We start from the raw sequence: 12,515 nt of genomic DNA on the forward strand, positions 1-12,515 counted from the left end.
TAGGCTCATTATATAACTAAGACAGCATGGCACGCAAAAGCAGCAGGAGTCTTGGCATCTGACAATCCCAGTTTGCATCCTAAATCCACCTCTTTCTATTGGAAAGCCCGGGGCAAGTCACTGTTCTCGCAGAACCACCATTATCTCATCTGAACAATGTGGAGAATATCTCCATCTTCCAGGCGGCGGTAAGCATTTAGGGTATGTGACTACCTAAGAAGAGATGCTTCTTAAGTAACACGATGCCTATCATCATCTGTATTAGGAAACTAAGTCCCCTAAAAATAACTGACATTTCTTAGGTCACACATCTGATTTTGGCATCACGGAAACCCAAGCGCATATGTCCTAACACCCAATCTGGTGTTGTTTCCACTAAATCAAATTATCCTGGTGACTCAGTGACTGACCCAATCGTGCCTAGTACCACAGCCAAACTATGTAGCAAGTGAGTTCATTTAAGGGCTCAAATATCTGTTGCTCATTAGAAGAAATTCTGATGGCAGAAAACAAAAAGCTGTGAATCATAGTGGGTACAGAACTGATTACACAGCAGGAGTAGGTTCCTGCATATCAGCAAGAATGCTACCTTCAGAGAGTCAGATACAGTGTGGGGTCCTCCCCATATTACCGATCTCTGCAGCTCGTGGAGGCTCCACAGCGTCCAGTCTGGGTTCCACATTCAGGAAGAGGCCTCCTCCACTGGCATTGATGGCACGACCCAAGGGTCTCACCAGCACTGAGATCTGATACACTCCGACAGGTAGCAGGTCTGCCTGGCAGACCACATCTGTCTGGTTTGAGAAAATAACTTTGCAACTTGTTTTATTCACTGTAATCTGCAAGGCCTGGGAGTCCTCCGAGAAACTAGTTCCAGTAATATAAACCAGTAGGTCCATGTCACCATCTTAAAGAAGGAAAGAAATTAAAAGAACAAAATCATCTCTCAGGGATATCACTCCATTCCAGATAACTCTCTCTAACATCAAATGATCACTTTCGTTCATCTTCCTCTCTCATCTTCAGATTCAAGGAGTTGCATGCTGACTCAAATACTGGACACTGACATTTATCATTGTAAGCATACAGCCCCCATCTTAAATGGTCTCAAAGTAGTAATGAGAGAAGACTAGTCAATAAAAATGGGGGGAAATCAAAGTGAAGAATATTTCAAAACAAGAAATAAAGAAAATAAAGCATTTTAAGTCATCAAAAATCCACTTGTCTCCATTTTCAATCATAACTATACCAGTTACATTGGCCAAAAAATACACTTTCTGTTGCATCACTAAACATCCACTCCATAAACTGATGCACCTCCTACCCACCCATCACCGGTACATGGCCGCTGACAAATCACTCTGAGCCTAAAGTTCATGAACATCTCAATGCCCAGTCACAAATCTTACCAAGGGAATACCACACAGAGTGGACTCGGGGAGTTGACCCTTCAAGATACTGGAAAGAACAGGAACCTGAGCAATGAGCTAGTATGTCATTCACTTGCACAACTACCTGAAAAAAGGCAAAAGAATGAAACCCAAATGTATGCACTTCATGTACTCAGTAGTATTCATAAAGTACTTGTGAAATTTGTCCAAATTAAAATGTGTTCATGATTCACTTATTTTCTTTCTTCTATTTCCCAGTAATAAACCCTAAATTGTAATGAATGGATCAAAATATGTCAGACTCTTAAACTGATGGCAAACATGCTAAAACATCACATTTCTACAATTAAATGTGCTACATCTTGAATAAATATCCTCTCTGTCATATAAAACTAAATTTAATAAAATTTAAACTGCACAAGGACTTTTTATCACTTTCTATTTTCAACTAGGTAGATATTTCCTGTGAAAAGCCCTTTCTTTGCTGGTAAATGCCAAAAAAAGTAGGCACCTTCCTTCCACCATTTCTACATGGGTATATAACTAAAAATTGGAGTATTTGGACACTTGGTTTGGGGTATTTTTTTGTCCTAGAATAGTAGGGCCCCAAGAAGAGACCACAGTTGACCCTTGAACAACATGGGTAAATGTATTATTTATAAATACTATAAATGTATTTTCTCTTATTATTCTCTTAATAATACTATAAATGTATTATACTTTTTATAAATAATATAAATGTATTTTCTCTTATTATTTTAATAATATTTTCTTTTCTCTAACTGCTTTATTGTATACAGTATGAAATACATATAACATATGAAATAATATTTTCTTTTCTCTAACTGCTTTATTGTATACAGTATGAAATACATATAACATACATCTCAGCTACTAGTAGTTAAGATTTGGGGCAGTCAAAAGTTATATACAGACTTTTTACTATGAGGGTGTCAGTGCCCCTAACCCCTGACTGTTCAAGAGTCAGCCTGTACATGTCTTTCCCTTGTACTGGAACTAATGTTAATCTAATAGAATCTTACAATACTTGGAGATGAGAAAAGATATGCTCACTGGACTCTCTACATAGGAAATATGGATAAAAGTACATACACTGTATTTTATGATAGTGTTTTCTTATGGAGGAAAAGGGTATTGGGATAGCATAAAGGCATAGTTGATAAAGAACACTTTGATTTTATCTGTTTTATTTTATCCATAAAGACAAAAAACACTAAATATATCAACATGTTGATGATTATTAATCCTCAGTTTAGGTACCCTGGTTTTGGTTATATTATTCTTTATAGTTTGGTATTTTAAATTTTTCTCAAATTAAAAGCAGATGACTTATAACAGGATTATGGGCAGATGGGAAAGAGGAAAAGACATTTTAAAGAGAAAAGGAGTTGACTTAGCTCATTTACTTTTCAATACCAATGTGTGGAGGTATAAACCATATGTACTCACAGAGGTTCTCTATTTTTTATACCATAATAATAGCATCAATAATTATAATAACAGGATGTTGTGTTTACAAAGCACTTAAGTTTTCAGAGTCCTTTCCATACCCTGTGGAAATAGAAAGAGGACAGCCATAGCTGTCTCTGAGTTATGGGTTGTAAAACTTATCCTTGGGATTGGTCCACATTACACACTAGGGAGGGGCTGAGACAGACGTAAAACTAGTACTTGCATTTGGGGTGGCCCATCTACTCTCACCTGAGTGTGCTGGTTGGCAGTAACCAACATGTCTCCAAATATGGGTGCAAGAAAAACTCCACCATCATATACCACACGAGTGGTTGCAGCAGGGTTCACTCCGGTTAGATTTTCATCAGAGACCTAAGACGATCACATTTCTGGTGAATTCTGTCATGGAATAGCAGTCTAGTCTTGATTTAAATAAATAATAAAAGGTCTTTTCACATTCTATTTAAGATAATCCGTTAGCTAGAAGTGAAAATGGAGTGGCCAGGGATTGAAAACTAGAAACCTGACATAAGTAATGACCAATGAAAGGCCCAGTAGATTAGAGGGATATTTATTTGCAAATGGAGTTCTACAAAAATTATTTCTCTAAGTCTTGTGATATTTTTGTTTCTATGTGCTTTTCTATTTTGTATGTTTGCAATCCAAAATATTACAATAAAATGTAAGGAAACAAGTGCTATGAGATGACTCCTGTCCTTCATCTATCTCCACCCAACTATTTTGTTTGAAAACCAGATGACCCACACCACCATATAACAGGGATCAAATTCCATCTCGGATTTCATTTTATAATAACCAAATGCTAGATGATCATTAGATTATTTTTAAAACCCTAAATATGCAAGAGCATCTGGCTTTGTCATTACCCAAAGACAGCAAATCCTTTTCTAAAATTCCTTCTGCTGTGCCATCTGCCTCCCTCATAATCTAAGTCAATCACATCTGCTTAAATTATCCAATAACAGATGCAGAATTGGTGTAAGGTGGACACTGACCAACAACGTCTCTACCTACACTGAGTTAGGAAAGGAGACACTGGTTCAAATTGCTTTATCAGAGATATGAGACACAAAATACGTCTTGAAAACTTCCAGAAAGCAAGATAATTGAGCCCCTTTATTTGAATATTCCAATAAAATTAATAATTCATGACGGTTTTCATTTATATCATTCTGATATTTTTCTTTACAAAATTGTTCCAGGCACAAACCCCATACCACCAAAAGGGATACCACACATACCTGGATGAAATTGGGCAAATCCCCAACCTGGGTGGACCACGAGAGAGTCCATACATGTTCGTAGCAAGACTTCAGATCCTCCTTCACAGTGAAGTCACTGACATTGAGATACCTGGATGTGACGTCATCAGCATTGTTCTGTAAGAGCTTGCGAAGGTGACTAGCTGAAATACGTACAGGAACATCTGTGGGGAAAGGTTGTGATATACAAAATATAAGACATAAATTACTCTACTCATAAGGGCTCATCATGAAGATAACAGAGAATAAATGTCAAGATACCTTCTAAATATGCAGGAGACTCTCATGTTCAAACTATAGCTTCAAGAGAAGCCCCAGCCCAGTTAAACCATTTTTTTCCTAAGGTAGATATGAGTAGATGCCCCCTTTTTATATCGTGATACCTTTAGTCAGTATCACATCTCAAATTCCAAGCAGAGAAAACTATCTCAACTGTCAACTCAAAATACAGACTCCAGACTCCAGACACCCTGGTAATGCCTGAAAGTCTAATTAAATGTTGAGTTTTCCTGGGGGAAAAAAAAATGTAGCTGGCTCTGTGAACAGAGAAAAGTTGGCCACCTTTCACAGGGGGTGGGAGAGGCACACAGCAGCTGACATCCATAAAAACATAGCCAGCCCAGCTGAGGAATGCTGACATTTAACTTCGGTTTCTCTATTAGAATTTCCTTTAAGCCCAACCACCTGCTTCCCCATTCCACATCGCCATAGCATAGAGCAGTAACACTGGGTGTTTCAAGTCCTACTTGGGTTTGAACTATTTCATGCTTTACCAAAAGTTTCCATTTCATTAGCCATTCTCATCAGCTCTGGGAGGTGGGTCATTTGGGTACCCTAATGCCTCCGTTAGAGATGAAGAAAATGAAAACTAAGAAGATTCAGAAGCTTGCCAACCAAGTGAGGAAGGTTTATATTAAAATCCAGGTTGCCTTCTATCTACTCAAGTCTTCCTCTTAAATCCCACACTGCCTTGGAGTGTTAATAAAATACCACTATATTTCTAAAATGCAAACAAAATTCTCATCCTTTTTAAAAAAGATTATTCTACATTTGCATAACTTGGGGCCCTCACCATTTCAAAAGGCCAGGTGAAGGCTGGCTTCCCCTGTTGTTCTGCAGGCAATGATGTGAGGAGCATCAGAATAGAAGGCGGTGGCAGGAAGAGTCTGTCTACGCACGCACGCACACACGCACGCACGGGCTGCAAGGGAAACAGCACAGTGATGGACTTCACAGGAGCAGGGCACTGCTGGCACTGATTCACCCACTTATCAGACTCTAGTAGCAATAGAGTCCAGTAGCCTAAGGACCTTCAGCTTTCCCTAAGTTGCCCTATTAGAGTAAAAACACCACTCTATTCTTCCCACTCTAGAAGATTTATTGCAAGCCCAGCATCTTTCTGCCTGGGAGGGCAGAAGATTTTTGGACCATGCACCAATTTTTATACAGCCACTCTTGAGTTCTCCTGAGCCTCCTTTGATTCCCCTATGTTTATACCAACTAAATAACAAATTATAATCATTTATAATCCTTATCCTTTTTGAAATGTGTACGTTATTGAAGATTTAGAAACTACTCTCATCGCATCTGAAAGTTCCTTCTACCTTCGTTATGATCACTACTGTCCTCAAGAGCATATGGCGTCATCGTGGGGTTTAATTCAAAAGAACCATGGCTACCATGGATCTTGGCCTAGGAAACACCAGAGAGAAGAGGACCATCAACTATCTGCATGATCTTTGGGCAAACCTCAGTGTAGTAGGCTGAATGGTGGCCCTCCAAAAGATATGTCGCCCTGGCCGGTGGTGCTAAATGGTTAGAGCTGCAGCCTGCACAGTGAAGGGTTGCAGATTCAATTCCCAATCAAGGGCACTACCTAGGTTGCAGGTTCGATCCCTGGCCCAGTCACATTGATGTCTCTCTCTCTCTTAAGCCCCCCTACCTTCCATTCTCTCTAAAAATCATGGAAAAAATATCCTTGGGTGAGGATTTAAAAAAAATAAAAAAGACATGTCAATTCCCTAATCCCCAGAACCTATTAATATTACATTATAAGGCCAAAGAGTTAATATTACCTTACATATAGCATAAGGTGTGACTAAGTCAAAGATCCTGAGAAGAGTTTATCTTGGATTGTCAGGGTGGGCCCTGGGTCACATATATCCTTATGAGAGAGGCAGAGAGAGTTCTGAGACAGAAGAGGAAGAGACAATGTGACCACAGAGACAGGGGGTGGAGCCATAGCCAAGGGCAGCCACCAGGTGCTGGAAAAGGCAGGAAGTGGACTCTCCCCATGAGCCTTCAGGAAAAGTGTAGCCCAGCCAACAATTTGATTTTGGACTCCTGGCCTCGACTGTGAGAGAATAAATGTCTGTTGTTTTAAGCCACGAAGTTGTGGTCATTTGTTATGGCAGCCCCAAGAAGCTAAACCACTGTTTCCACATCTATAAAGCTAAAAGTTTGGGATTATATTAGCAATGATATTGTTATTGTCTAAGTCTTATTTAATAAGATCATTTTCAGACCCTGGAAAATAAACAAAATAGCATTCAGACTGTCCCCATGCCTGACAATCTCACAGGATGTTGCTTGCCTAGGAATGCCCCTCAAAGTGTAAATGATAAATGCTGCACCACCACCACCATCCCATCTGCCCCTTTACCAGGAATCACTGTATTAGAAAGGTGGATGCAAAAGTGTCCTCCTAAAGGTGGACTTGTTCTCTGAAGTCTCTGCGTTGCCACCTGGACCAACCCGGATCCTTCTTCTGCTCCTTCGGTGGGCACAGCGCTGTGGCATATCAAACACCAAGCATTAACCACAGTAACCTTCCAGAATGTTGCTCCAGGCAGAACATAGCTCCTTCTCAAAGACCAGCTACCCTCCCACGGTTCCAGACCACCCTGAGCTCAGGCTCCCAAATACCTGGTGCCCCTCTCCTATCACAGTAGAAAAAGTGTGCTGTAAATATTAGGATTTTTTAAGAATGTCCATCCTTCCCCTTCACTGTGCACCAGAGCGATGACACTGGCCTCCACGGCTCTAGTCCCCAACACAGAGTGGAGGGAGAACTTGGTATTCTCAACCGCATTTGCATAGTTAAATGCACAGGCAGTGACAGAAACTTCCCCATTCGGTATCTGCAGCTGAAACACAGGCCACTGCAGCTGGCCAAGTTCTTCTCTAATACCTGCGCACAAACACACCGACTGCCTGACGCTGCTCTTAATACCATAAAAATGGGTCGACTGAATTGTGACACACCATGAGATGGAATACCGTTCACCCATTAAAAACTGTATTTTAGAGGAATGTTTAATGAAATGAGGAAAATTTTAAGTTATACCATTAGGTGAAAAGAGCATGTACAAATAGAGTATGTTATTTTTGGTCCTAATAAGAGGTTTAAAAGTACATGTATACATGTATATATGTATGTAAAAACTGCTTGGGGAAATAGGCAGCCAGAATATGGATTCAATATGTTAATAGAAGTTATGTCTGAGCAGACAGAGTGATTTTTATCTTCTCCTACGTGTTTTTCTATATATTCCCAATTTTCAACAATAAACATATCTAATTTCTGTCATTAACAGTATTCAGTTTTACATACTGACGTGGTACATACAACCAAACAGAAGCAGTCAGACAAAGGGACACTATGGGTGTTGGAAGATGAATCTAGGAGAGGCCAGACTAAAGGCTGCCCTGTCTTGCTCAGGCTGGAGGCTCCCAGGAGTGAAGGGACTTGAGGAAAAATCAGTAGGGAAGGTAGTGGGCCTGTTCAAAACAACCTAAAGTCCTATCGGTTCAGGGTTAATAGCTGTGACATTTGGGGAATAGGACTGCAGGTTGGAGGGTGCGGCAGCTCCCTCCCCACCACCGAAGAGCTTGCACTCTTTCATCCTGTTGATGGATTTCACTTCTTTCTGCCCAGAGGACCAGGTCAAGGAAAGAGGAGAGCAAAGTCAATCACTGCACCTGTCATTAATACACAGTCTTAAGCATGGTGTAAGTGTGAGAACTAATTTTGGAACATATTAGAAAGAGATGGAGGAGGGGGGAGACTGTAAAGGCCAAGCTTCTCAATTCTTCCTGTCCTACTGGGGTTTTGGAATCTGCATGGTTTTATTAACCAACCAGTCACTCCAATAAATTCAATAAAATAAAATAATAAATAAAAACAAAACAAAAGAATGAATTAGAGTCTACACATGTTCCAGGAGCTTAGAGGAAGAGCCTGATGTTTAGTTATTGCTTTGTAAATTTGGCTGGGAAGTTTGACTATTTGCTTATGGGGCTCTAGTGCCATCTGGTGGTGAGTTCTTAGAAATAGCTGTGTTTGTTCTATAGACTTTCATTTAGCCTCAAGTAATTCCAATAAGATTAATATATGAGAAATGGAAGAAGGGGTGTGAACAGAAAATGGAGGCAATGTGAGCCTCTGAAGAGCATAAATATACAACTACTTTTAAGCAAATTCTCTAGGAACTAGTTCTTGAAGTGTAGTTCCCCAGACCAGTAAAACCAGCATTGCCTGGGAACCCACTGAGAATGCAAATTCTCAGACCCTGCCCCATACCCAGTGAATTAAAGATGGTGGGGTTAGGGCTCAGTGATTTATATTTTAAAAAGACCTCCAGGTGTCTTATACTGCATTCTTGAGACTAAGAAGCATTGCTTTAAGCAACAAGATGGGTGACTTTTCCTAATAAAAGTCCCACCTTTGTGTCCACCAGGACCAACTAGCAATCCTAAGGAGCGACCGGTGAACAAAGACAGCTCCTTACCTTGCAGTGATGAGCGGGAGCTCTGAGACACACCCTGCCAACCAGGAGGTTACATTGTAGACTGGAGAGGATCCCACCACAGAGAGTGATTCCACCAGATTCCCGCCTGGGCGAGCTGTTCCAGAATCAGCCTGAGAAACTGGAGAGCAACGATCCAATTATTATCAAGTAACTCAAGGTGGAAGACCAGCTGCGAGGAAAGGCCCCGCTGGAGATGCTGAGTTACTGAGATCTCAGCACACACTCAAAGCTGAGATTCCTGCCCTCTGCTGGGTGCAGAGCACAGTGAGAAGAGGCAGGAGTTTAGTAGCAACAAAAAAATGGAAGGTCATGGTGTAAGGAGACAAAGTCTGATTTCACAGCAAAGTTCAAGGAGACATAAGCCAAACATCACTCCCTGTGCCACAGGAGGACCCGCACACAGGTAATCTACCACAGTGTGGATGGCCACCCTTTCCTCCTTTCTTTTCCCTGGCAACTCCAGGAATGCCCAGCAGATCCTCCTTAGGAAGCTGAACACACGAGGCATGTACTGGGGTACCTACTATTTATCCACAGTGTAGAGTCAGCGCATGAGCAGGAAAAGTGCACACTTTGAGACAGGCCACTGTTGAAATCCTGATTTTCCACTTCTCTTGGATTACCACTTGGCTAATCAAACCAACCTAAGACATTTTCTCATTTCTAAGATGGGAATCAAGACATATACCAACCTGCACAGCAGGGAGAGTTTAGTGAGATGGCAGATTTAAATGACCAGCACAATGTAATTTAATATTCTCCTCCCCTCCTACTAGGTGCTGTGTAAAACAGAGCTTCTTCCCCAAGACAGTACAATGAGACAGGAAACAGTTTAAAGGCAGTATGCGTGCATGCCCAATGGTTAGCACAGCACCAGGCACAGAGTGGTGCTCAGTAAATGTGGATTCACTCAGCTGGGTACGGAGTCATTGAAGTTTTGGCTTTGGTATCAATGATCTCAGGGTTCCAGGATTGCCCACGTCCTGGCTGTGGATTTGGAGCAAGATACTCAGCCCCTCTTAGCTTTGCTTTTGTCATCTATAGGGTAGGAATACTAGGACCACCTCATGGGGTTCTAAGAAGTAAATGAGAAATAAATGGTAGCTACCATTAGATGAGAAAAACTTCCATAGAGGACATTTAAATGGGAGGATATAATCATGTTAAATTGATCAGATAAATGTTGGACAATTAACTCTGAATATTGAGCCCAATTGTATCAAGTTTATGTTGCCATTAAAAAATCCTCAAAGCAGCCGAAACCGGTTTGGCTCAGTGGATGGAGCGTCGGCCTGCGGACTGAAGGGTCCCGGGTTCGATTCCGGTCAAGGGCATGTACCTGGGTTGCGGGCACATCCCCAGTGGGAGATGTGCAGGAGGCAGCTGATCGATGTTTCTCTCTCATTGATGTTTCTGACTCTCTGTCTCTCTCCCTTCCTCTCTGTGAAAAATCAATAAAATATATTTTAAAAAAAAAATCCTCAAAGCAAAGTTATTACCAGCAGGCTAACTAGCCAAAGCAGGAAACATGGTTTTACCCAAGCCACCCATGTTCTTTCTTGTCTCTGCCCTCTTCCTCTCTGCTTCCCTCCTCACCTCACTCCTAGGATGGATCCAGATAGCGGAGCATTTGGTGGCAGAGAGGTGGGGGCAGTGAGAAAGCGCTCTGGATCTTGCACTTTGAAGGTTTGTAGGTATAAGATAGCATTTAAAGGAGAAGAGAAAAAAAGGGGAAGGCAACTCTTATCTAATCCTGAGTTTCCCTATCACGGAGTTCAAGTGTCTGAAATATTGAGACCCTCAGTCCTCCAGGAATTTGGGCAGCACTTGAGGGTCGCCAAAGGCCCAGCTCGGTATCTTAGGCACCAAGAATTCAGGCAGTTACCCAAGCACACCATCTGAATATTATTTTCTGTGTGCCAGAACATAAAAGCAGGGTTTAAAATAAGCAGTGACACAATCTGACCCAGATGCCCTCAAAACACTTAAACCACTGAAACAAATAAGAGATGGAATTTTGATGAGTTCAAATACAAGGTAATTTCAGGGCTAAAAGAGGGACCTTTTGTCATGCACCCCAAGTTCCCCTGCCCTCAGCTCTGCAATGTTACAGGCAAAAGGCTGAAAACTTGCACATTTTGTAAATAAAATGTAAATTACTGCTTCCTCCCCTTCTCCTGGGTGAGAGAAGCTACTTGAAGCAGGAAAGCTGAGCCCCAAAGTCACAAGGATGTGACGGGAAATGGAGAATAAAAAGAACTTGGAAGCCTGGAGGCCCTGGGAGCAGTGGCACCATCTGCCTGGCTGGGGGCTTCCCTTCCCCTGGGTGCGCGGTCTCTGGGGCCAGTCTCAAGTCCCCTGATGAGCACTCTGTCCCTAAGACCTGTGGACAAGCAAAGCCCAGTGAGATCACTGTGCCTAAGGGAGGACAAAGGACTTGGTTGAGAAATAGGCCCGGCCTGAACCCTAACTGACAAGGGGGAGGAATCTAGGTGGGCAGAAGGAAGGACAAGACAAGGCTATTCTCATGAGGGCCTGGTTACCCTCTAGCTCTCACTGAGTCTGTCATAAATCAGAACTTCAGTCCCTTTATATGGCCACATATTGCTGTGTTCTTCCGGCACTTTGTATGACAGATATTAACTGACAGAGAGATCAAGAAATCCTTCTGGACTTCTTATTAACAGTAATAATAATGTTAATAAGTAATAATAATTGCTCATGTTTTATAAGCATAGCTAATGGACATAAGACACTGGGGGGTAAGGGAAGACAGGGGATTGTCGGTGGGGGGGAAGGACACATATGTAATACCCTTTGTAATAAAAAAAAGTGAAATTAAAAAAATTATACTAGTCAAGATCAGAGATCCTCAACAAAAAAATAAAATAAAATAATTGCTCATGTTTATTGAGCACTTACTATGGTCAGGACCTGTGATGAGTGCTTTCCATTACACTTCAGTTAATCTTTGCAGTTAATCCAATAAGGCAGGGACCTCAATATGACCATTTTATGGATGAGGAAACCAAGGCTTCTCAGCAAGGAAGGAGTAAAATCAGGGCAACAGCACAACCACCAGAAGCAGGAGCAAGCATTGCAGGAAATAGGAAAAAAGAGGAGCCAGCTGGAGAAATATAGGGGCCAAGGGCACACAATACCAACCCCATCTTCTCTCTAGGAAAAGGCAGGCAAGATGGAGAATCACCTGTTCCCTCTTCATTAAAATAACAGCAGCCCCTAGCAGAAAAGTTTAAGGTCAGCCTTTGACGGACAGGTCCATGGAGGAGAGTGGATTCGATAATCACCTGTTAGGTTTGTGTCTGCAATAATAACTTCATCCACACAGAACAGGCCCGTCTCCAGAGCCAGAGGGAAGAGGTCAATTCGATGAACCAGCACCGGGGAGTTTGCCAGAGGCCTCTGGAGATGCGTGGAGCGATGCACACAAGTCTTCCAGAGGTTAGTGCAAGTGAATCGCCAGCTGAAAAACAAGCGCACAGCGGAAATGGGCCTGTTCCTGTGCATCCACAGTCACCTCCCGTTAGAGCCCTCGT

The 12,515-nt window shown here is 41.9% G+C and overlaps 1 protein-coding gene across 1 annotated transcript in view; it reads right to left on the reverse strand.

The window, feature by feature from the left end:
* Nucleotides 1-12,515, reverse strand: part of PKHD1 (PKHD1, fibrocystin/polyductin) — a 385,419-nt gene that overhangs the window by 338,870 nt on the left and 34,034 nt on the right. Inside the window, exons 20-26 of the mRNA XM_023757718.1 lie at nucleotides 12,267-12,442; nucleotides 8,938-9,076; nucleotides 6,810-6,937; nucleotides 4,127-4,311; nucleotides 3,114-3,236; nucleotides 1,410-1,515; nucleotides 632-907 (exon numbers count right to left, since the gene is read on the reverse strand). Coding sequence (XP_023613486.1) covers nucleotides 632-907; nucleotides 1,410-1,515; nucleotides 3,114-3,236; nucleotides 4,127-4,311; nucleotides 6,810-6,937; nucleotides 8,938-9,076; nucleotides 12,267-12,442 — 1,133 coding nt within the window. The remainder of the gene's footprint in view (nucleotides 1-631; nucleotides 908-1,409; nucleotides 1,516-3,113; nucleotides 3,237-4,126; nucleotides 4,312-6,809; nucleotides 6,938-8,937; nucleotides 9,077-12,266; nucleotides 12,443-12,515) is intronic.

This window comes from Myotis lucifugus, unplaced genomic scaffold (assembly GCF_000147115.1).
Source record: "Myotis lucifugus unplaced genomic scaffold, Myoluc2.0 scaffold_111, whole genome shotgun sequence".
Classification (NCBI taxonomy): Eukaryota; Metazoa; Chordata; class Mammalia; order Chiroptera; family Vespertilionidae; genus Myotis; species Myotis lucifugus.